Below are 21,455 nucleotides of genomic sequence, written 5' to 3'. Positions count from 1 at the left end.
GTGTCAATCTCCTCCCACATCTCTGCGCTGCATCTGGGATTCTTTTTCTCTGTGCATTTTAATTTTAGAACTTTACTATTATTTATTTATTTGGAGGAACATTTGCATTGTCATTTAATTATCATACATAAAAAAAACCATGATGCATTACCTTGAAGGGGTGGGAGTTTATAAGTTATTCTTTTTCTTACTCCTTTTCGAATATGGATTTCTATGTTTAAATGTTTTGCCTGATTTTTATTTTTTGCATATTTGAAATAAGCAACCAATCAATCAATCAATCAAAAACCTTCTTGACAGTATTACCTATGTGTGGGCACCCAAATAGGTATCTTATAACACCTATTATTTACTTTATATATGTCTTTGTCAGCCAAATGTTGGTGCAATTTGTTGCACTCAGGCCTTGAGTTAGCAAAATCTGAATATTTAGGATTTAGGAAGGCATTTGTCCGTTTTTACATTTAAAACCAACAAATTTGGAGACTCCTAAAACTAAAGAATTATATTAGAAGCAAGTGAGTCCAGAAACTCATAGACATCATGTCTTTGAGTGTGCCACAGAGCTTGAGACTTGCGTAGTTTAGCACTCTTGAAGTGCATTTTAGTTTTACAGTAATTAGTCTCTCCCTCCTTATGCATTTTACGTTCTCCTCCTTGTGCGAGGACACTGCAGTGAAGAATGGCTCATTCTTGTTTGCCAAAAAATGGGCTCTGTGAAGTCTTTCATCTAAAACAATGCAGTAATGCGGAGTTCTGCTATCAGCCAGCTAACTGACTGTGGTTCTGTGTTAATTACCAGTGTGTTCAGCTTAACTGAGATAGTCAGTAAATTGTCCCCAGGTGGGGAAAGAATAGGCTATCTTCATTTCTCATAGCTGCAGTTCAGCTAATTATGATGCTTGTGTGTGTGTGTGTGTTAGTCTTGCTTGGGAAGGCTTAAAGTGAGCTCATTGGTCCTGCTTTCATGTAGTATATTTGTGTGTATGTTCATGCGTATCTGTAAAGGGGGTGTGTGTGAATACAGTGCTTGAAAGAGCTTTGTCAGCTTTACTTTGTATACTTTGTATGTGCATGTATGTGTGTACATTCACGCAAGACCAGACAAGAATTGGCACATGCTAAAACATGCAACTTCCAAAGCCAACAGTTCTGTTAAGTGAGATGTGCTGCGTTATAATGATGCCATCTATCACTCCCTTCATCTCTCCATTCCTTTACCCCCTAACTCCTCAATCACCGTCTCTGTGGCCTCATTAATTTAGCCTGGACTATTTATGGGCCTATAAAAACAATAAGGAAAAAGAAGAAGGGTTTTACTGGCACGACAGACGCTCCCAGTGCATGGGAAAGATGAAGAAGCCTGTTGAGTTTTGATGGAGCATACCACATCACTTTCAGTTAATTGCACTGGATTCTTAACATATGGTTAACATTGGAAGATGTTTTCACATTATATGCAGTATGTTTGTTTGACATATCACAGCTAGTCTGTAAAATTAAGCCTATCTATACGAGCTACCCGATAGGCATGGGGGAGACAAAACAAACAGGTTAAAATAGACAAAATTACATGAATTTAAATAGGCAATAGTTTAGTTTATTGTCTTTTTGGTTTTGATTTACAAAAACAAATCCCACACATACAAATAATCCAGGTACAATATGATAAAGTATACAATTGAAACCTTAAAGATAAATTGTCTCCCTGCCTTCAAAGCAGTATGTATGACATGTAGCAAAGTCAGATATGATGTATCCACGTTTTTGATTGCATTTGCATAGCTGCTGTAGATACTTTACCCAGCAAAAGATGCCTCTCAATGGAAAATAACATTATGGTATGTGGCGGTTTTAAAGTGTACATGGTGATTGCGGCTTTCATGTATACGAGATGGAGCGTGTCTCTCTATCATTAAAAAAAATAAAATAAACACACTTTATTCTGCTAGTATTTGATCAAATGTAACAGCACAGCCACTTTTGCTGTGAGTGACTATGCAGCTATTGGTCCCGTTGAGGCTTAAAAGAGTGTAAGACTCTTGTCAACTGGTCAACTATAGTGACCTATGGTGGCTGTGAATGAAGAGTATGTAACTCACACTATAGACTAATCCGTATGGGGTTGTAACAGGCTACTGTTGGCTCCTTTGAGGCTTAAAACCTACTGGGCCACGTGAGGCTGCATGGAACTCAGGATCCCCTTCAATCAGAGGTCACGGACACATGCTGACGAATGCAGCTGAAGGCTGGCTACCGTGTGTTTGAGCAGTAAAGAGTGAGATATAGATGATAAGATAAGCATTTTTTTTTAGTTTGTAGTTTTCAAGGGAGGCCTCAGAGCATCATCATGGACAAAAGTTTGATGAAACATTGATAAAATAAGTAAATCTAAAAGAAAGGAAGCAAGGTCAAGCGTTCATGTACCTGCATGATGAGCTCGACAGTCTTCTGTAAAGTTTTTGAACAGCTTTATGTTTGCATACATGTAACCATGCCACATTCTCCATCTGACTGCTATGAGAACCCTTCACCAGGTTTCTTTTTAATGATGGACTGTTCTGGGTGGCTGTTATTGGGGAGAGTGGGGGTTATCACGCTGCTGCAGAGTGAAATACCATGTGTGCGCCCAGCAGGAGAACATTCCTGCTGGCCCCATGATTTCCTCAGGTCATTCATGCAGTCCTCATCCCCACTGTAATGGCATTGTCCTGGGGCTCAGCCGTCCTGCCAGGCCCCCCACGCTCCAGCCTTTGGCCTCCCTGACAGCACTGCCCTTCAGCTGCCTGTCAACCACGCCAAGCCTGGGGTGGTTGATGGGAGAGTGGGAGGGGTCAAGAGGATGAGGCCGGGTGCTGGGGCTTATGCTACATTCAGGTCATTTGGAAATGATGGGGACTTCTTATCCAGAGCTGTACATGAAATGTGTACTGCAATTCCTAAAGTTTGTGCTTTTTTTTTCAATACATGCTTAAGATGAAAACTTTATATAGAACCTGGTTGCAGAGAAAAGACGTGCTGAGTTGCATTCAACCATGAAATGATTGAAAAATTCAAACTTTTGTGTTTAACAGGACGTCTGCATGCTTTTCACACCTGGAGAGCTGCGAGCACATTTTAGCATTCACATTGCCTGCCACTCAGAGCTGCAACATATTTCTGTCTCAGCTCTGCATGGAATTTCTATAGTAAAGTGCTAGTCACGTACCAAAACAACACCTCCTTCTAGCATTTGCGGAGCGTAATGAGGACGTGTCTGTTGTCACTTTATTTTGTTATACGGTAAAGATACACAGATGAGGCTGTGTGAGCCAAACGGGGGGGAACATAGCAGCCAGTAGCTTTGTAAAACTGTGGCATTGACTAAGTGGATGTATGGAATGAAAGCAGAGCAGGAGGGACGGCATCTGCCACTACTTATGAATTCAACAAAGAGTATGCAACACGCATCTTTTTTTTTTCCTCAAAGCGTCTCTTCGCTCCCCTTTTTCCTCTTTCTCTCTGCATTCTGTGTGTGTAAAAAGGGGGCTGTTCATCATTATTCAAGGACGGAGCTGATTAAAGGTGATTAAGCCCTGCCCATCCATCACTCTCGCCTTTCAGCCTGTCACTGGCCCCTGTATTAAGGGGGACACGAGTGCATGTATGTGCACTGTGTGTGTGTGTGTGTGTGTGGGAGAGAGAGAGGAGGGGGGGTATAGAGTGTCTTCCCAGCAGCTTTGTGTTTTGTCCAAATATTCGCCATTACACTAATTACAAATAATTTCTCAAATAGAAAGAAACAATATACTCGGCTCCTTAATAATGCTCCTTAATACTAAAATAATACACAAAGGAATTCAAATTGTGGTTTGAACTTAAATGGGCCGTGGCAGTCCATTCTTTACACGACTCTTTGGCAACGCTATGATGAATGTTCACTTTCCCCCCGTGATGAATGGCTGCAGAGAGAGCCTTTCTGGCTCTTGCCATTCCTCATAACATTAACCTACGGTAACGCCATCCAATGATGCTAAAACGAAAGGATAATTTTCCTGAACAAGAGTTAATTGGTTTGGCTGGTGTCTCGTTTGTATTGACAGTTAGCCCTTTTCAACAAATATAAACTGTGGGAAGAGAAGAGATTGACTGAAATTCTGTGATAATAACCATCAATTTTACATAATGAAATTGTAATTTTGTGTAATTAAGGATTAAAAACATAAATCCTGTGTTTCTGCTAAATGTGGGGAGACGGGTAAAAGCATTTGGGCCATCATGGGACACTATAACTTTTAGGATGGGGTGAAGCAGGTTTCACTGTTAGTTTTACAGAGTGTTGAGTTAAGTTTCACTAACTGTGGTCAGGGAGGAAGCTGCGGATGACACAGACTGGCCAGTATCGGATTTCTATTAAAAGGCCAATATCATCTTGACAGACAATGTGAGTCAGCTCTGGTTGCTGCTGCCCAAAGAAGCGCTTCCTTGATTGATGATCAGTCTGCTGATGCTGATGTGACACACAGACACACTCTAAAAAGCTTTGTACTTAACTCAGTTTGTATTGCTGCCCCGGTCCTCGGGAAATAATACCTCTATCATGACTAACTCTGTACAGACACACATCCTGCTTTACAAGATCCAAGAATGATAATAATAGAACAAGAACAATGTGTGAGGTGAACAGCTCTCAATATGTGCGCTTGTTCTCAAGTGTATTATTTTGAGCACAGCATGCACACATGTGTGTGTGTTAGAGCAAGCGAGACTGAGCATACTGTTTTTGCACATAACAGCAACTTCAGCTGAAACCTGTAAGCATTGCTTTGGGTGAGATGACGACTAGAATCTGGCTATTTGACTTTTGTTTCCCACTGCGAATGAGCCGGGGCTTTGCAGTTGAAAAACGTTAGCCCTGCAGGGAGCCACATGTAGAAATGTGGAAATACATTTCTGCTGATCCTGCATTTCCCCCCAGTGTCTCAACCCCAACCACCATCAAAATACCCATTCCACTGCACCCCTAGGGCACAAAGTCACAGAAATCAAAGTCTACAAAGTCGAGACTTAGTCATTCCTGAGCAAAGCTCTTTTTTTTAGATTGTTTTGACTTTAAGATGCTCAAATTCTTTTACTCAGTTTTACCCTATGTTTTTATTATCTGAGTTCAGCTTTCATTTTGCACACTCCTCTATGTTGTTACATGCTTTTTTTCTGCAGCTCATCCATGTTCCTTTTCATTATAATGCAATCAAATTCCAACAATAATTGTATTTGTAATTCAAAGCTGAAATACAAAAACTGCACTGGATTGCTGAGGTGATGTACACTTCCCATGGTTCTTACATCTTGCCAATAATGCAGCAATATGGGTTTTATTGTATCTGTATAAATTGCTCAACTGTGTGTTCATATATTAATGTTCCTTGTTATTGTTCTTATTCTTAATTGGTCTCTAGCGTGATGTCTCAGAGCTCCTATGAATCTCCATGATTGTGTATGTGTGTGTGTGTCATGTGTGTGTTTGCTCTAACATTAGTTCAGGAAGTTTGTTTTGAATGGACCCATGTGAATACTATCCATGGTGTGTCATCAGTCATGACTCATCACTGCACACAACGTGTTGTTTACACACTCAGCAGGATCACGCGCCTATATGTGTACACAGCATATGTGTGTGTGTACATGTGTGTTTGATTTGTGGCATTGCGTGCATTATGTACGACACATAACAACACATACCCACATTCTCATATTAATAAAGTAAGTAAGGAAAGGACAAGTAAAGAAGAATACATGAATGCTCATTAACACTAATTAGTTTTTTGCACCTTTGCATGTGTGTGTGTGTGATTGCATGTATGTCTATGGCAGCAGCTGGTTAGATGGGAGAGGAGGAGCCAGAGGAGAGTTGGGGCAAGGGGTAAGGCGAGAGTCTTGATGTGTACTTGGATCGTGCCAGGATGTCTGGCTCTGTCTATACTTCACCTGCGCTGGTCTGTCACACACACACACACACACATACACACTGAAACTAGCAGACACTGTGCACACATTGATGCAGTAACACACACTTTCAAGGACATAACAGGTATTCATACATTCTCCCTCTCCATAACATACACCTAAATCATATGATGCTGATTTATGGAGAGGTTTATATCTCTCTCTGTGACCCAGTAACCACTACCCCTGGGTCTCTCTCACCCCCTCTCCCTCTTAGCAGTAACACATGGCAGGACACCCTGTGGTGAGGTGTGTCAGTTGAGGAGTGATTTAGCGCTGCTCTGCCCCAACCACTGCTGAGACACCTGCCCCAGGAATCCTGCTGCACACACACATACATATTTCTGTGGGTACATAATTTTTAACATGTGCACATAGCGGACATATATTCACATAGTAGTTTAGCACTATCATAACCTGCTAATGCACTTATTGTCCCTATTGCCTGAGGAGACCCCATTTTGCTATTTCCGCAAAGCATTGCATACCAGCTCTCAGCGGATCTGAGTCAGTTATGAATTCCTGAATTTTCTCTAACCGCTTAATCCTTTCCAGAGGGTCCTTGGACTGGACACTGTCCCAGCATGCATTGGGTTCAGGGGAGGGGAACATCCATGAAAGTTCACCACCACCAAAATGGATACAAATCAGTTGCGTTCTCACTAAAATCCAACCAAAACATAGGGCTTGCATTTTTAACCATTATAGACAAGAAAAATCATATTGTAGCCAAAGTAAATGGCAGAACTTTGGGAACAGATACTTATTCCATAGACCACCACTTATGGAAATTAAGCTTCTTCCAGCATGTGTGGCAAATACTTTGTACGAGGTCAGACTGAGTTTCAGATTGATGATTTGGTGCTTTTTTATGCATAAGGTTGGGGTGGAATTGGTAAGATTGAGGCACCATGAAATCTTCTAAAAGGAATCTTTTTTTACCATTCTAGGACAACAGCACGCTTTATCTCCCTTAAAGGTAATGTGAAAGGTAAATGAATACACAATATGATAGAAAAAGAACTTTATAGGCATTTTTTTTGTTTTGTTAAGCCAATTGAAGTCTCTTCCACGGTAACATACTCAAATTCTTTCCGCTCAGCAGATGTGTTTTCCCATGACAACGGTACAAAACAATTAGTTCACTGGTCCAAATAACAGTCCAAAGAAAATAACAAATAATTATTCACAAATGCTCATTTGGATGATGGTGTCATTCAGGCTCTGAGCCAGGTGTAGTCTCTGGGTTCCAGGTTATTTGGATGCTTTTTTTTTCCGTTTTAATCAAATTGAAGAAAGGAAAACAACAACACGATCAAATCTACATCTTGCCTGTGACTTTCAGTATCTTGCTGTTGTTCAAAGTTGTGCCACAGGTTAGCAGCGTCACAGGGGAACACAACAGGACGTCAAATGAGATACAGCTAATTTGAATGCACAACACTGCAAGTAGAAGCGGCTGCAACATTGGTATGGAGCTGTGAATGTGATTATTATTTTGTTATACGAGACCTTGATCAAATTGCCTCTCATTTCATCCCCCGTGGCATGCAGGAGAATCCTATTAGCCACCTCGAGCATGGGCTACACAGAGGAATTCTGAGACCTTAGCAAATTATTCTGACCTTCTCGCTCCTGTCAAGTATTCGTAGGGTGACGTTCCCTTTCAAGGTGAGAACTAATGAGAAGCATTTGAAATATTTGGTTTGGTTTGTAATAAGATGAGCGATTGTATGATTGTACTTTTGAGAAATGGTACGTGGTATCTTTAGCTGAAGAAGCAGTTTAATTCTCTTATTCCACATGTGGCCTTTTGATCACTGCTGCCCTATAGTCTTTATGGGCATATACACCTATTTGAACTGAAAAAGACATTTTCTAAGTGTCTTTAAAAGTAAAGAAACAGTTTGAGTGGATACAATCATTATAGATCATATCCCTGTTTTTCTGATAGTTTATGTTGTTTCCCGTAACAACAAATGCAAACCAGATGTTGGAAGTTCAGACTGCAGAATACCAGTGTTTCTGTTATTTGTTTCAGAATGAAATCATCTGTAGCACACTTCACTGCGCTGCACAGAAAGGGGTGACAAAAATGTTTATGAATGAAATCTCATCCTCTAATAATCTCTTAATGATGATGCTAACTGTAAGTACTAGAAAACAATAACCAGCAATTATGAGTTTGAACTAAATGTTTTTCAGTTTTCAATATACTCCAGCTTCCATTCTCCAGTTTGGGTGGTTCAGATCCCAGTGAGAGTAACACGGTGGGCAATGTCATGTCATGTTGTTTGAAGTGAGAGGAGCCTGGGGGCTCTTTAGCATATGGCAGCAGCCACGTACTGAGGCTTGTGTGTAGGTGCCTGTCAGCGTATGCATATATATATATATATGTGAGTGTGTGCGTCCTTCAGTCGTCCTCTGGTGCTCCAGCGGTGAAAATGGTCCTCCCTAGTGAGCTTTACTACACTTCTTCACCCAGAACTCAGCAGACAGGGCAGCTTCTCCCCGACTGGGGCTCAGTGTCAGCAACCATATGGACGTCTATTTATTTTAATTACAGTAGATACTAGAGGGACTTCAAACCGGATGTAGAGCACAGAAGTTATATATATGTTATATATATAATATATACTGTCTATATATATTATCATATTATTCATGAAAGATAGGAAATATTTAAAGATTTACTCATTTCATTGAATTGAAAAAATGTGTGAACATTCTGAAATAGCATTTAAAATGCCACTAAAACTCATTAAATGACAATGACAATAATTTGAAATGCACTGAATTAACTGCCTCTTATCAAAATGTTGTTTTATATTCAATTCCAGTTAGTTAGGGGTTGTCAATAGGCGACCCTTACAGTATATATCAGTTCTAACATAAATTCTGTATGTAATAAAACATGTTTTTAATATCAGTCATATCAGAGGTTTGGAATAGTGCAGTTGTTTGTGTTTGTGTGCCGTCTTGCATCAGTGTTATTATAAAAGTGCCTAACATCAATTTCTTTGTGTAAGTCTTGCCGACTGAACACATTGAGTGAAGTGGGTCATTGCGCGCGTGTGTGTGTGTGTGTGTGTGTGTGCGTGTGCGTGTGTGTGTGCGTGCGTGTGCGTGCGTATGTGTGTGTGTGCGTGCGTGTGTGTCCAGCAGCTTTTTTAGATGGCCTATTTTCTCTTAAAGTTGAGAGCATGTCCTCTCTGGTACTGGTCAATAAAACTGTCCTAGTGTTGCTGTGAAAGAAAAAAAAAAGGACCTGGCACACACAAACAAACACACAAAAATAGGCACATATTTACTTGATGTTTAAAGAAGCATATGGTGTTGTAATGTCAGTGTTTACCAGTATCAAGTATCATCTACCCATTATAAAATAGTGCACACTTCACCCCAGGCTGTGTTCTTGTAACTAGTCAATATTCTCTCATAGTTGAACCATTTCTGAATATAGAAACTTTTGTCATTGACATATTTCTCTTTAATTTCAAGGATGGATAGTTGAGGTTTGGTTTTCATAAAAAAGATCCAGCGTATACAAATGATGATATAGGACTTGTAACATAAAGTAGATATATAGTTTATATAACAATACTTTTAAATCTTGTTTTAGTAACATTACTGCACCTATTTGTCATTGGAAAGCCAAGCAAAGGAAGGAAATCTGTCTGAGTTCCACATTAATTTTCCCATATCAGCATGGAAACGGTGACATGGTTGCCACCGGCTACTTTTGTCACACATGGGATTATGGCACAATGGTTTGTCCAGCTCTAAATTACCGAGATGACAACAGCTAGTGTGTTCGTGTGAATGTGTGTGTGGTGTACATGGCTGGTTATCAGTTGTATTCAAAGCAACACAATAGTCCTGAAAAGGATGAGTGGAGGCAAATGGATTTAAGGCCGGTTAGGTTTGTGTAATGTGTGTTTCCAAGGAGTGTAACAGTGGAATGTGTGTGTGTGTGTATTTGTGTGTGTGTGTTTGGACAAAAGTGAGAGGGCATTAAGAGGTCAGCGTCATCTTCAAACATAACACAAAAGGATGCATATACACATGTACCAGTGGGTTGTGAAAATGTCAATAGCGGTAGTGGTACTTTGTGTGTGATGGATCAGGACAAATAGGTTTATTGTTAGTGTGTGTGTGCATGATTAGTGTTTATGTGTGGGAATGTACTAATATATTCTCATCTTTTCAACCTCTTCCATTCTCGTTTTCTCTTTTCCATCCTCCTCCCCGTCTATCCCCCCAACACACACACACACACACAGTTTGGGTTAACAAAGTGATCAATATGTAACTTGATACAGATTTAATAAGGACAAATGAGCAAATTGTTTTGTGTGTGGTAAAATCCTGTCTCGCCACATCTATGGCAGTGAACACAATCTCAGCGTGCGCACGTGTGTGTGTGTGTGTGTGTGTGTGTGTGTGTGTGTGTGTGTGTATTTGGAGAATAGGTTTGTGCTGGATGTCCTGGATTTTATGACTGACCTGGCTAACCTCTGGAGTGTGGCGAGTGTAGGAAATAGTTATTGCATCCTTGATGGATACAGCAGGGAGTTGATCCATGCCTCTGCGTGTGTGGGGTTTGTACAGTACTTGCCCTGTTTTGCCCCAGTTTATTGTCCTTCACATAACAGTAGTTGGACACGCATACTCATACACACCTAGACACACATATACACAAAGATGCTATTTCTCTCTCTGCTCCATTTATTTAGCTTTAAGGTAATGCACCACACGCTGTATACTGCCATACTTTAGAGACACAGTTGTGCTTGATGAGGTGACTTGCGTTGAGCTTGTTATTAATGATAAAAAATGTAATGTCATTGTAAATAAATGGACATTTAACCACTTTTACCTTATAGAATGCTTTAGAAATGGTAAGCAGCTCAAACTTGTTTTTAAAAATCTCCATAAATCTGGCATATCTTGAGACATGAACTGACTCACATCCATGCCCCTCAATGTATTTATCAGGTTTACAGAGTCTCAGGCTGATATCACAGCAAACAAGTATTCTCATAGACACCCGATGTGTTGATTCTGCTAATTTCCCCTTGAACTGAGCAGAGCTATTGTGAATATAAAAGAGAGAGGAGCTCAGTCTTTTTCATCATCAAGGTTACACTGATATATGAAAGCTAATATTAGCTACTATTATAATCTAATTTAGAGCAGGCAGCACACTTTGGCTAAACTGCTTGTTAAATGATTACATAACATTAATCATTTAACGTTCTCTCTACGTACTGGAAATAATTGTGTACGTGGCCGAACAGTAATTATTGTAAATCAGTGTGTTTTTTTGAAAACATAGTGGGAAACATGTAACACAAACACACAGTATTTGTGTGGCTCGGTGTGTTTTTAGTTACAAATACGTTTCCCTTCTCGTTCCCTGTCTGCTACAATACATCTAATGCGGACCTTCCTAGCTTTGCACTTCTTCCTCTTCCACTTCCTCCTCTCTTTCACCTTCTCACATCCACCCTTCATCCTCATCTACATCCTTTCGTCCTCCTCTTATCCTCCTCATCAGGCCGCTTTATTATGCAAATCAGTGTTGGATCAGATCACTTAATTAAGCTTTACTGTGCCAGTTTGTGCAAAGACACACACTCGCACACAAACACACACACACACACGGTAACTTTCTTTCACACAGACAGAAACTGCTGGTGGTTGTATGGTATAATGATTAGTATTCCGAATCATACACACACACACACACACACACACACATTGCATCTAGGCAGCAGAAGAGTCTCTTAAGTGTGTACAGATAAACAGACGTGAAGAGTGGGGTCTCTCTAGGCCATTAGCCTGCCTTTAGTGCCACAGTCTCCAATCTGGCCCTCCAGTGCTCAGTTGATGAAGCCAACTACTTCCTGTGGCTGCTGAAAATGCAGCTTATGAGGTTACGGCAATGATAAAACTGAACATTAGGGTCAGAAATTGTTCTGGTGGTTGATTTCTGGTGAAAGCTAGATTAGAATAGTAGTGTGTTTTTCTATCACACAGCTGTTTTATTGCTAATTTTACTGAGAAATTTGAGTCATAGGATCAGTAATACCATATTGTTTCATTTATATCCATGTCATTATATAGATTTGGCTTTCTTGTATGGAAATGAAAATTAAAAAAATCTCCATATGCATTCACTATTTTGTACCAGCGGGCAAGAAAATTAATAGGCAATTCCATGTTCAAATAGTGCTCGATTTCTTTGAGATTACATCTTTTATCATGTGCCCTTGATGTACGGTACGTGCCCATTTCATAATATCCCAGCTAGAATTGAAAAAGGGGGCTTGTACAAACATTCAGATCGCTCACAGATCAACAAAGAAACCACTAAACGCTGCAGATTTTCCTGCTATATCCCACCTGATCCTTCCACTAACTTATGCTGCGGCAGCACAGGACTCAAAGGACCACAATATAAAATCCTCAGCAATTACGACCTTAAGAGCTGAGAGTCTATTACAGGCCTTTGTTATACTCTGATTAGCTTTGGCAGCTCTCATCACTGTCGCAGAAACTAAATTACTTTAAAGGTTTAGTTTGGATAGTTAATGCATCCTCTATTTGATGGATGCTTGCTCTGAAAACTTGCAGATGTAAGGAATCACTTCCCTGCTCAGGATAGCAAGCAAAAGCACAAACTAACATATGAATAAATATGTTCCCAATGTGATTATCATGGCAAATGACATAATAATTGAACATAAGAGAGATGGAATGCTCAGCAATTTGCCCCAAGACAGAACCTCTCCATTTTGATGATTACTTTCATTTGTATTTCTGACAGAAATTAGTTCATTGTATTGGGTTACGGACATATTAGCTTTAACAAATTGATTGTAATTCAGCACAATGGATGTCTGTGTCACTTTGTGCACTAGAGTGATGTAGTCATGAACTGGAGCCGTCAGTATATCAGTGTCTTTTCTTCCTATGACATACAGTGTGTCCTTGACATAATTAGGCTCTTATAAGTTTTTAAAAGCTAATAAAGATGATTATATATAAGTATTGTAGATGCTGGTATCCAAAATACCGTGCCTTTGAAAAATATGCCATAAATCCTTCATAAATACTTCAAGAGTAAGTACCTCTTATTTTCCCCTCAGACTGATTTTCAGATTTATTATAACAAGATCATAATTGTTGAAAATGTCACTCTGCTTCTATTTTTATATATTAGTCATCAATGTCCCTGAGTCATACCATGATGCCCTACTTTGAAACAATGACATAATTATTAGGCAGTCAAAATTCCCCACCAAAATGTGCGATGGTATCATAAAAGACTTTGCCCTTTTCCAGATTTCTGTAACTTGTTACTGGTTGGCCTAAGGGGGGATTTCATGGCAGGAGGGCAAAATGTTTACTGTTGCCATGTTTCCAGTAACATTACAAGTGGCTCCGGATAAGACCGCCAGCCAAATGCCTAAGCTGTCAAAGTAAATAACTTTTCCATTTCAAAGAGAGCTATTCCAATTAGGGAAAGCAGGATGGAGCGAAAGAAAGAGGAGGGAAAGCCGCAGAAAAGAACTGGAGGAGGGTGGGCAGGATAAAGGGGAGGTGAAGACAGTGGAAGATGGAAGGGGAGGAGAGAGGGAGTGGAAGTCATTGGGATCTTGTCGGATTGAAAAAGAAAAGAGGCGGAGGTGGTATGGAAACAGGAAATCAATTGTTGGGTTGTTGTTTTTCTCTAGCTGCGCGTGCAGCTGGACTCAACCTTGAAGTGTGCGCATGAGAGAGAGAGAGAAGAGAGAGAAGAGAGAGAGAGAGAGAGAGAAGAGAGAGAAGAGAGAGAGGTGAAGCTTCAGGTTAGGCCCACACAAAGATAGGGGTCAAGGGCAGACTTCCTCGCGTGACCCCAATCGATTTACAAGTATTAAGTGAGGTCAAGAGGACATAAGGCATCTGAGAAGCAACATGCTGGGTGCGATCTTCAGTCACATTTTTTCTGATGATTACAATATATCTAATAAAACCTCCTTAACCTTTTAATGAGATTACAGAATCATGTAATAGATTTGTGACTCTAAAGTTGCTGTCATTTATTGGATGTATTGTTAGACTTTAGGGATTTAAAAGTAACTAAGCCTTAGCAACGAAACCAATTTAGATAATAAATTCTCATTGTCATCGCTAAATTCTTTGAAATTATTCCCATTCAAAAGCTGCATAGTAACACAATTTCGGACTCGCCAAGGTCAGGTCAGGTTTTGATCCAACATGTGGTAATAAGAGGGAGTGCATGCGACCACAAGACCATCCAGCAGCTATGTTAATTATTGATGAGGGTGTCCTATAACCTAGACTATTGATTGAGCAAATTGCAGCCCGTTATTTTACAGCCACCGTATCATGTGGCTGCTGCAGCTGAATATGTGTGCACGTGTGTGTGTGTATGTGTGCACGTGTGTGTGTGTAAACGTAAGTGTGCACTGCTCTTTAAAAGTGAATGAAGAGATTGTGTTTCAGCTGTCATCATGTCGTGAAAGTAGCAAGACATTGTGTTATGCCCCTGAATTTTAACTTGAATGCCTGTTTGTGTGTGTGTGTTTAGGTGTGTGTGTGTGTGTGTGTGTCACAAAGGACTACTTACAGGGACAGTGATACAGTCCTTACATGCTGTCCCTGCTGCTGTTATTGATTTGAAAATAAATAAAAGATGATTCATGGGGAGATAACCTTCATATTTTTCTCTTCTGCAAATATTAAATTTTCCCTTTCATTTGTCAAGGCAGCGATGCTCTTGTGAAATGTGTGTGTATGCATGTGTTATTTTCACATACGCACATTTTAATTAATCACATATAATCTGTGATCTAAAGAGGCACTGTGCTTCCTTTTTAGGGCACACACACACACATACACACTCATGATATCATACTATCCACTCATGCCCCTTCACACACTGCTGGTGAATGTCAATGTAACCCATCTCGGTTCTCCTCTAGATGAGTAGTTAACCTCCTGTGAGCCAAATCTGATTTCACCATCAGCCTCTGTCAGAGCTGCTTTCTGTCCTGGCAGACTCACAGGGAAGAAACAGGCCCTTTATTATCCCTTTCCAAGTGTTATAAAAAATATTTTTAGGGTTGCGGTTAAGAAAATACAACATATCAATATACTGTCATATGAAAACCTCATACCGTAAGTGCAGCTTTGGTTATTAATTTTTACATTGAAAGTTTATGGGATCCTCTTAGTGCCTAATAAGTTTCACGGCTGTGTTACGGACTGAAAAGTTCCTATATATTTTCAACTTTCAAGTGGAGTGTCGGGTGTTGACTTGCCAGGGTAATTCGTCCAAGTCTAGAAAGATGATAAGCTGCTCCGGCAGTTGTAGAGGATAAACATAAAGGATTAATACTGATCCAATGAACAAGTATTTTTGTTAAAAAGAAAGAAAAGAACAGAAAACACAGTTTGTTCCTCTGTGCTTGATCTCCAGTGTTGTCTAAAAACACATCAGTGAGCCACATCATTGCACAAGAGGACGTAAATTACAATTATCATGTGAAATGCAGTTTAATTTTAGTGAGTGCCACAAACCCCTGGAAGCTTAAATATGCAATGATGCTCAAATAGTGTATCAATCCACAGCTGAAAATAGTCCCCAACATATGAACTGTTTACTCCATTGTGAGTAGTTTGCTAAAAACTAAGAAAGCACTTGGCCTTTTTCAAGTTAAAAAATATATAGTTGTGAATCAGAAGAGTTATTTCAGTAGGAGCCGATGGGTTCAGTACTGAGAGCCACAGAGAGTCCAGACTACAAAAGCTCATTTTGAGAAGAAGAACTTAGAATGACTATCTCTGACTCTTATCTGAGTCTCGTCTGTTTCCTGTGTCCCACAGAACCGGAAAAACTTCACGTCAGTCTCTATAACTGATAAGTTTCTATCTGCTGTGAGATCAATGCCAGCTAAATGAAAACAGGTCCAGTTGGATTTGAGCCCAGTGGTTTAACTGTCCAGTGAATATGGTAATTACAGGGATTTTTGTTCTGCATTACCCAAGGGTGAACTGCTAGGGGCATGTGTGTTGTGTCACATGGAGGGTCATTCTGCTGCTATTATGAGATTAATTCATCCTAATTTTTTGTTCTGTTTATCCGCACTTCTGTTTTTTGGTCCTAGTACATTTCTGCTGAGCCAGCATTTATCTCGCTCGCTTCTTCCACCTGATTGGCTGGGGGCGCTGGCTGTCAGGTCTAATTTCCTGGTGCGTCGTCCAATCAGGGTGGTCTGTTTTGTGTTGTCAGCAAGTGTTGTGGTTGTCATTCCATCAGTAGGATCATATTGGGCTGTTCAAACCTACTTCACATTCTATTACTCTCTCCTCCCACACACACACACACACACACACACACACACACACACACACTGTAAAGGGGAGGTAAGAGGAGTATTTAGTACAGCACAGGGACCTTGTGCCAGTGTCAGTGATGGATATGGCAGTAGTATCAGCAGTGTTGGCTTTTGCAGGAGTGTGTTGTCCACCACTGGGATCTGTCAGACCTGTTCTGCTGAGCCCACACATTCTGTTGGCTCGCTGCTATTGCTGCTTTTTTTTTTTTTTTTTAATCTGGTGTGTTCATGTGTGTGTTCATGTCTGTGTGCGTGCGTGTGTGTGTGTTTGAGAGAGAGAGAGAGAGCGAGAGAAAGAGAGGGAGAAGGTACGGGCATGCTTGTTTGTCTGTTTATTTGTGCAGCAGTATCAGATTACTGTAAAGGTTCCATGTTTATATTTTAATAGAAAGCAGGTTCGGTCATGTCATCCAACTCTTATTTAATAGACATGGTTGCATATTAGGTGATTGGTTAATTATTTATTGCATCATTAATCAGTACTATCCTTTTTCTTTATGGTAATCCTTTAAATTAATATAAATGTTGTTGTTTTTTACATGAAACATAAAATACTTTTTAATACTTTTCAAACACACTGGTTTCTGCCAAATTTGCTATAATCCTGTTTTCTGAATTTGCAGTTACTGTGTACGGGTAGTAGAAACACCTCTAGTGCTTGGAAGTACAGTACTGTTGTAACCAATGTCAATACAGTTGACTTTACCATCATGGAGAAAGGCTTTTTGTATCATCATCAAGCGTAGAAAAGATGATGAGAGGTTCAACCTGTGATAGAAGAAGAAAGAAGTGGAGAATAAAGCAGTGGGTTGGAACTAACTAGAGAAAGAAAGGAGAAAAAAAAACAGAAGGAGAAGTTCCCCTTGATCTTTCTTCCTACACAGGCGTACAAACCCCCACACACACTTTACACATGCAATATACTTTACACAGGTGGAGTGTCACCCTACTTGCACAGATTGCAACAGATTTGTGGTGAGTAGGAGTTAAAAGAGCTGCTGAGTGCAGATTTAATACCACAGATATTTAAAGAGAACAGCCCTTTTATCTGAGGGGACAATTTGCATTATTCATGTTGTGCCTTCTGAGAGATGAAGAGAGGGAGAAATAGAGACAAAGACATTTGAGAGATTTTTTGTTTTTTACCGGCATTCGATGGACTCTTGTTACATTAACGGCAGATTTACATGCAGTCCTGTTCTTGCAGTTTGTTTCTGTGTGTGTGTGTGTGTGTGTGTGCATTAAATAATCCCCATCTTTCATTTTGTTACTTGCTCATGTTGTAGGTGCTCTGACAAAGAATGCAGCTATTAGATAGCTATCGATGTGCTGGTTCAGCATGACACTGATGCATCTGTCTGTGTTCTTTTGTTTCCAGTGTGCAGGGCAGGCTTCTACAAGTCTTCGCTCGGAAATACGGAGTGTTCAAAGTGTCCGCCTCATAGTTTCTCTCACCATGAGGGGTCGCTGCACTGTGGCTGCGAGAAAAACTACTTCCGTGCTGAAGGGGATCCTCCTTCCATGGCCTGTACCCGTAAGTGTGCTTTTAAACTTCAGTTGGCTTCACATTTGGGGTTATTTGAAGTTGTATATCATAAGAGGAGTCAGTGGCATCCTGATGTGATGCAGGTTCCTCCCTAATCTACAGCGATCTAAATGCTTAGCGTAGTACTATTTCACCATGAAAACCGTTCTGCAACAGCTTACTGTTGTACACATGCCCATGTAAAAGCTATTTCCAAAACATAGGTGTATATATGCAAACTTAACCCAGAGGCTTCAGAATTATGTCTAAAAATATTGTTTTTCTGAACACTCTGAAAGTGTTTTATGTTTGTTTTCTAGTTAGCAGGACCTAATTTACAGCTGGATTTCTACACATAATACAGTTGAAGATGTTGTGCTAGAGTGCAATGTTCCAATTCACCAAAACAATAGCTAACGAATAGACAAAGAGCATTGAATTCCTTATTTATTCCTACTTATTTTAAAGGTCACCCAAGCTATGGCTGCCCCAAGAACTCTTTATCACCTTTTCCGCTCGCTACATGATTCTCCTTTGTCTCCCGCTGATGCAAATAGATTGCAGATGCAGATGCAGATGCCTCCTGCGAGCCTTCCAAAATGCATTCCCCATAAAACTATAAATCACCGCATTCCCTAATGTCAGGTTATGGATACATCCGTTACTAAATGGGCTAGAGAGGACGAAAAAAAAAATTGTGTGGAGAAGAGTAGAATATACAAATTGCCGCCCACAGCCATAGACAGAATCCTAATTAGAAAGACAGTCACGGCAGGTCCCTGTTGTGATTATCTCAATACCATCTTGTCAACTAGGCAAATTTCACATCATTGGGACAGATTGAGCAACGCAAGGGCTGCAAATGAATAGATACGTTGTTAGAAGATAATGATCATGATTATCTCAGAAGAGGGATTGTGCTGTTAGTGGTGTGATAGAGGTTGTTTAGAATTGACTCTGGAAATTTGAGACATGTTTACAGGCAAATCTTAGAAAGCAGGAAAATGAGAATGCTAAACTCCGAAAACTTAAATACTGAAAAAAACAAACAAACATTAAATTGTGTGGTATTTCCTTCTGTATCCAACATGAGCCCTTTCTGTAACAGCTGTCTTAACAATGTATAAAGTATAGTTTGTCTACTCCCAAGAATTCAGTTCCACCAATTAAAAATGGATCAATGCATTCCCCTACGTCCCACAGCACCGCCTCTAAATTAGCACAAAAAATGCAAGTGCTGGGTTGCTGTTGCTGAAAGTCACTGTGAAATTGAACGTTTTGGCATCTGCTGACATCTCCACTGATTAGTATGAGGCTGGAAAGAGCCTAAAGAGAATTGTCAATACATAAGTACCTTTGTGAGGGATTGCAGATTACTCACACATCCTCAATTCATATGCACCATAATTCATGTCACATGTTAATCTCGATATCAATGTCTTATTTTGACATTTGGAATTAGTATGATTGCCTGCATGTGTACATATGCATGTCTTTGCAGGTAATATTTATAGACAGTACACGTCCAAGCGATTAAAGTGGTCACTGGAGTTAGCTGTATAGGTGAGCCAGAGGACTATCATGGTCAGATTAGTATCAAATAAAATAGTCTCACTTTTAAGAGTCAGGTGTAATATACATTTTAATAATATTCATTGGAAAATGAGTCATACTTTTGACAAAATATCTTAGGCTGTTTGATTGACTGAATTGGCTGAGAGCCCCTTGAATGTCAGCTCAGATTTGATATTTATTATGAGATGTGCTCTCTGTTCATACTTCCAATCAAATGTGCCTAATCAAATATAATTCAACAGGATGTCATTTCTCAATGCTTTGCATTTGGTGATTTTTGTTGAGGTTGATAGTGGAAATGAAAACGTACAAAAACATAAATGAGTTTGACCGTTACTGGCATAATAGCCAAATGTAACAGTCTTGTTGTGCTACAGTTTAAAGGTGGACCCAAACACAGACAAGAAGACAGACAGAATTTGACAGATTCATTGGAATATATTGGGGATTGGAGGTGAAGTGGAGAGGAGATGATGGCTGACAGGGGCCGAGGACAGATAGGCCGGCGGGAGATGGTGAAGCATGGCAGGCAGACAGATTATCAGGAAGACTGGCGGGCAAGTGATGATCCTAGGACACATAGAGGCATGTTAGAAGAGATTTGAAAGCACTAAGATTATAAACTGAGTTGGCCTTGGCCTACACTGGAAGTGTAGCTACCACAGAGCTTTGGTTGATATACTGCAAGTTAACTCAGACAAGCTGATTACAGACAGGAATAGCCATCCCCCACAACAAAAACACACAAATAGAAGACAAGACAGACAAAGGGAATACAGAAACAACATGGCTATGGCAATGACCAGCTTAGTACAATGGTCATGTATTTTACATTAAGTCAAATCTAAACTGCTCTTTAACATGACAACGTTACAACAATAAAAGGATAGTCTGATGTCATTTTCAGAGTTTATTTACAGCTGCATATTTGTTGTATTTTCTCTCTTTCTGAGTCTTTGATTACCAAGACAGGAGCTATGAATGGCTTGGAAGTGAAGTAAATTCTTGTCAAGTCAAACAAACCAAGCAAAGCATTTCATCTCAAGAGACAATCCAAGCCCATTTCACTCTCTTTCCTTCCCTCCCTTTTCTCTGCAGAGTTATTTGGCAGTTTTGTTTTGTCCTCCATGTAATTACAGTCATAGCTTTGATATAAAAATCTGGAAATATTCAGAGAAATCTGTTTGTAATAAGACGTTTTTACTTTTATATGTCAGCCTGACTTTGACAGACTTGGGGGTTTTTTTTGTATGTGAAAGAGCTGTGTCGGGCCCTTCTCTTTTCTTACTGATCCAGAAAGACAGAGGGAAATAGACACATACTGTATTACATGCACAGGCTCATATTAACGAAACCCCGATATTACACAATGACATAGGTAGTTATGTATACATTACACACCGCATATTATAACAGTTCCCTTAAATCCAAATCACACTACTTTTGCAATTTAATCCCATGAAATGGAGATCTGGTCTTTCAGTAAAACTGACAAACTTCTGCCACTAAGCCATTGGACAAGGCACTTAACTCCCATTTAGTCATTGTTGGGCATCTTCCAGGTGTGAATACTCACGCAGTACTTGTCGGAAAATAGTTTTTCTAATAAGAAAAGTTTGCTGAGAGATTAGTCAATATTTTGCTTTGTTTTTTACACAGTGTAAAACATAACATGGTGTTGAATCTCTTACATTTTGTGTAATATGAAGAGTGAATCAATTATGTTCATCGTACACAATGCTGGTTCTCTGCTTGGCAGATGACAGTGCTGTTAAATCTAATTTATCTAATGTCAGTCTGCTGTTTAGATTGTTTCTACTTTTCTCCTCTCATTTCCCTTTCTTCTATTTCCTTTGTACTACTCAATTTTCTTTCCACCCACCCAAAACCGTTTTCTCCTCCTCTATATCCAATGACATACTCCTCCTCTTTTTTTTTCACCTCTATCTCACCTCTTC

The 21,455-nt window shown here is 39.8% G+C and overlaps 1 protein-coding gene across 1 annotated transcript in view; it reads left to right on the top strand.

The window, feature by feature from the left end:
- Nucleotides 1-21,455, top strand: part of epha3 (eph receptor A3) — a 98,752-nt gene that overhangs the window by 36,681 nt on the left and 40,616 nt on the right. Inside the window, exon 7 of the mRNA XM_027291040.1 lies at nt 17,776-17,931. Within this exon, the coding sequence (XP_027146841.1) occupies nt 17,776-17,931 (156 nt within the window). The remainder of the gene's footprint in view (nt 1-17,775; nt 17,932-21,455) is intronic.

This window comes from Larimichthys crocea, chromosome XVIII, assembly GCF_000972845.2.
Source record: "Larimichthys crocea isolate SSNF chromosome XVIII, L_crocea_2.0, whole genome shotgun sequence".
NCBI classification, from domain to species: domain Eukaryota; kingdom Metazoa; phylum Chordata; class Actinopteri; family Sciaenidae; genus Larimichthys; species Larimichthys crocea.
The sequence above is the reverse complement of the archived record's forward strand: the minus strand, read 5'-3'. Positions and strand labels throughout refer to the sequence as shown.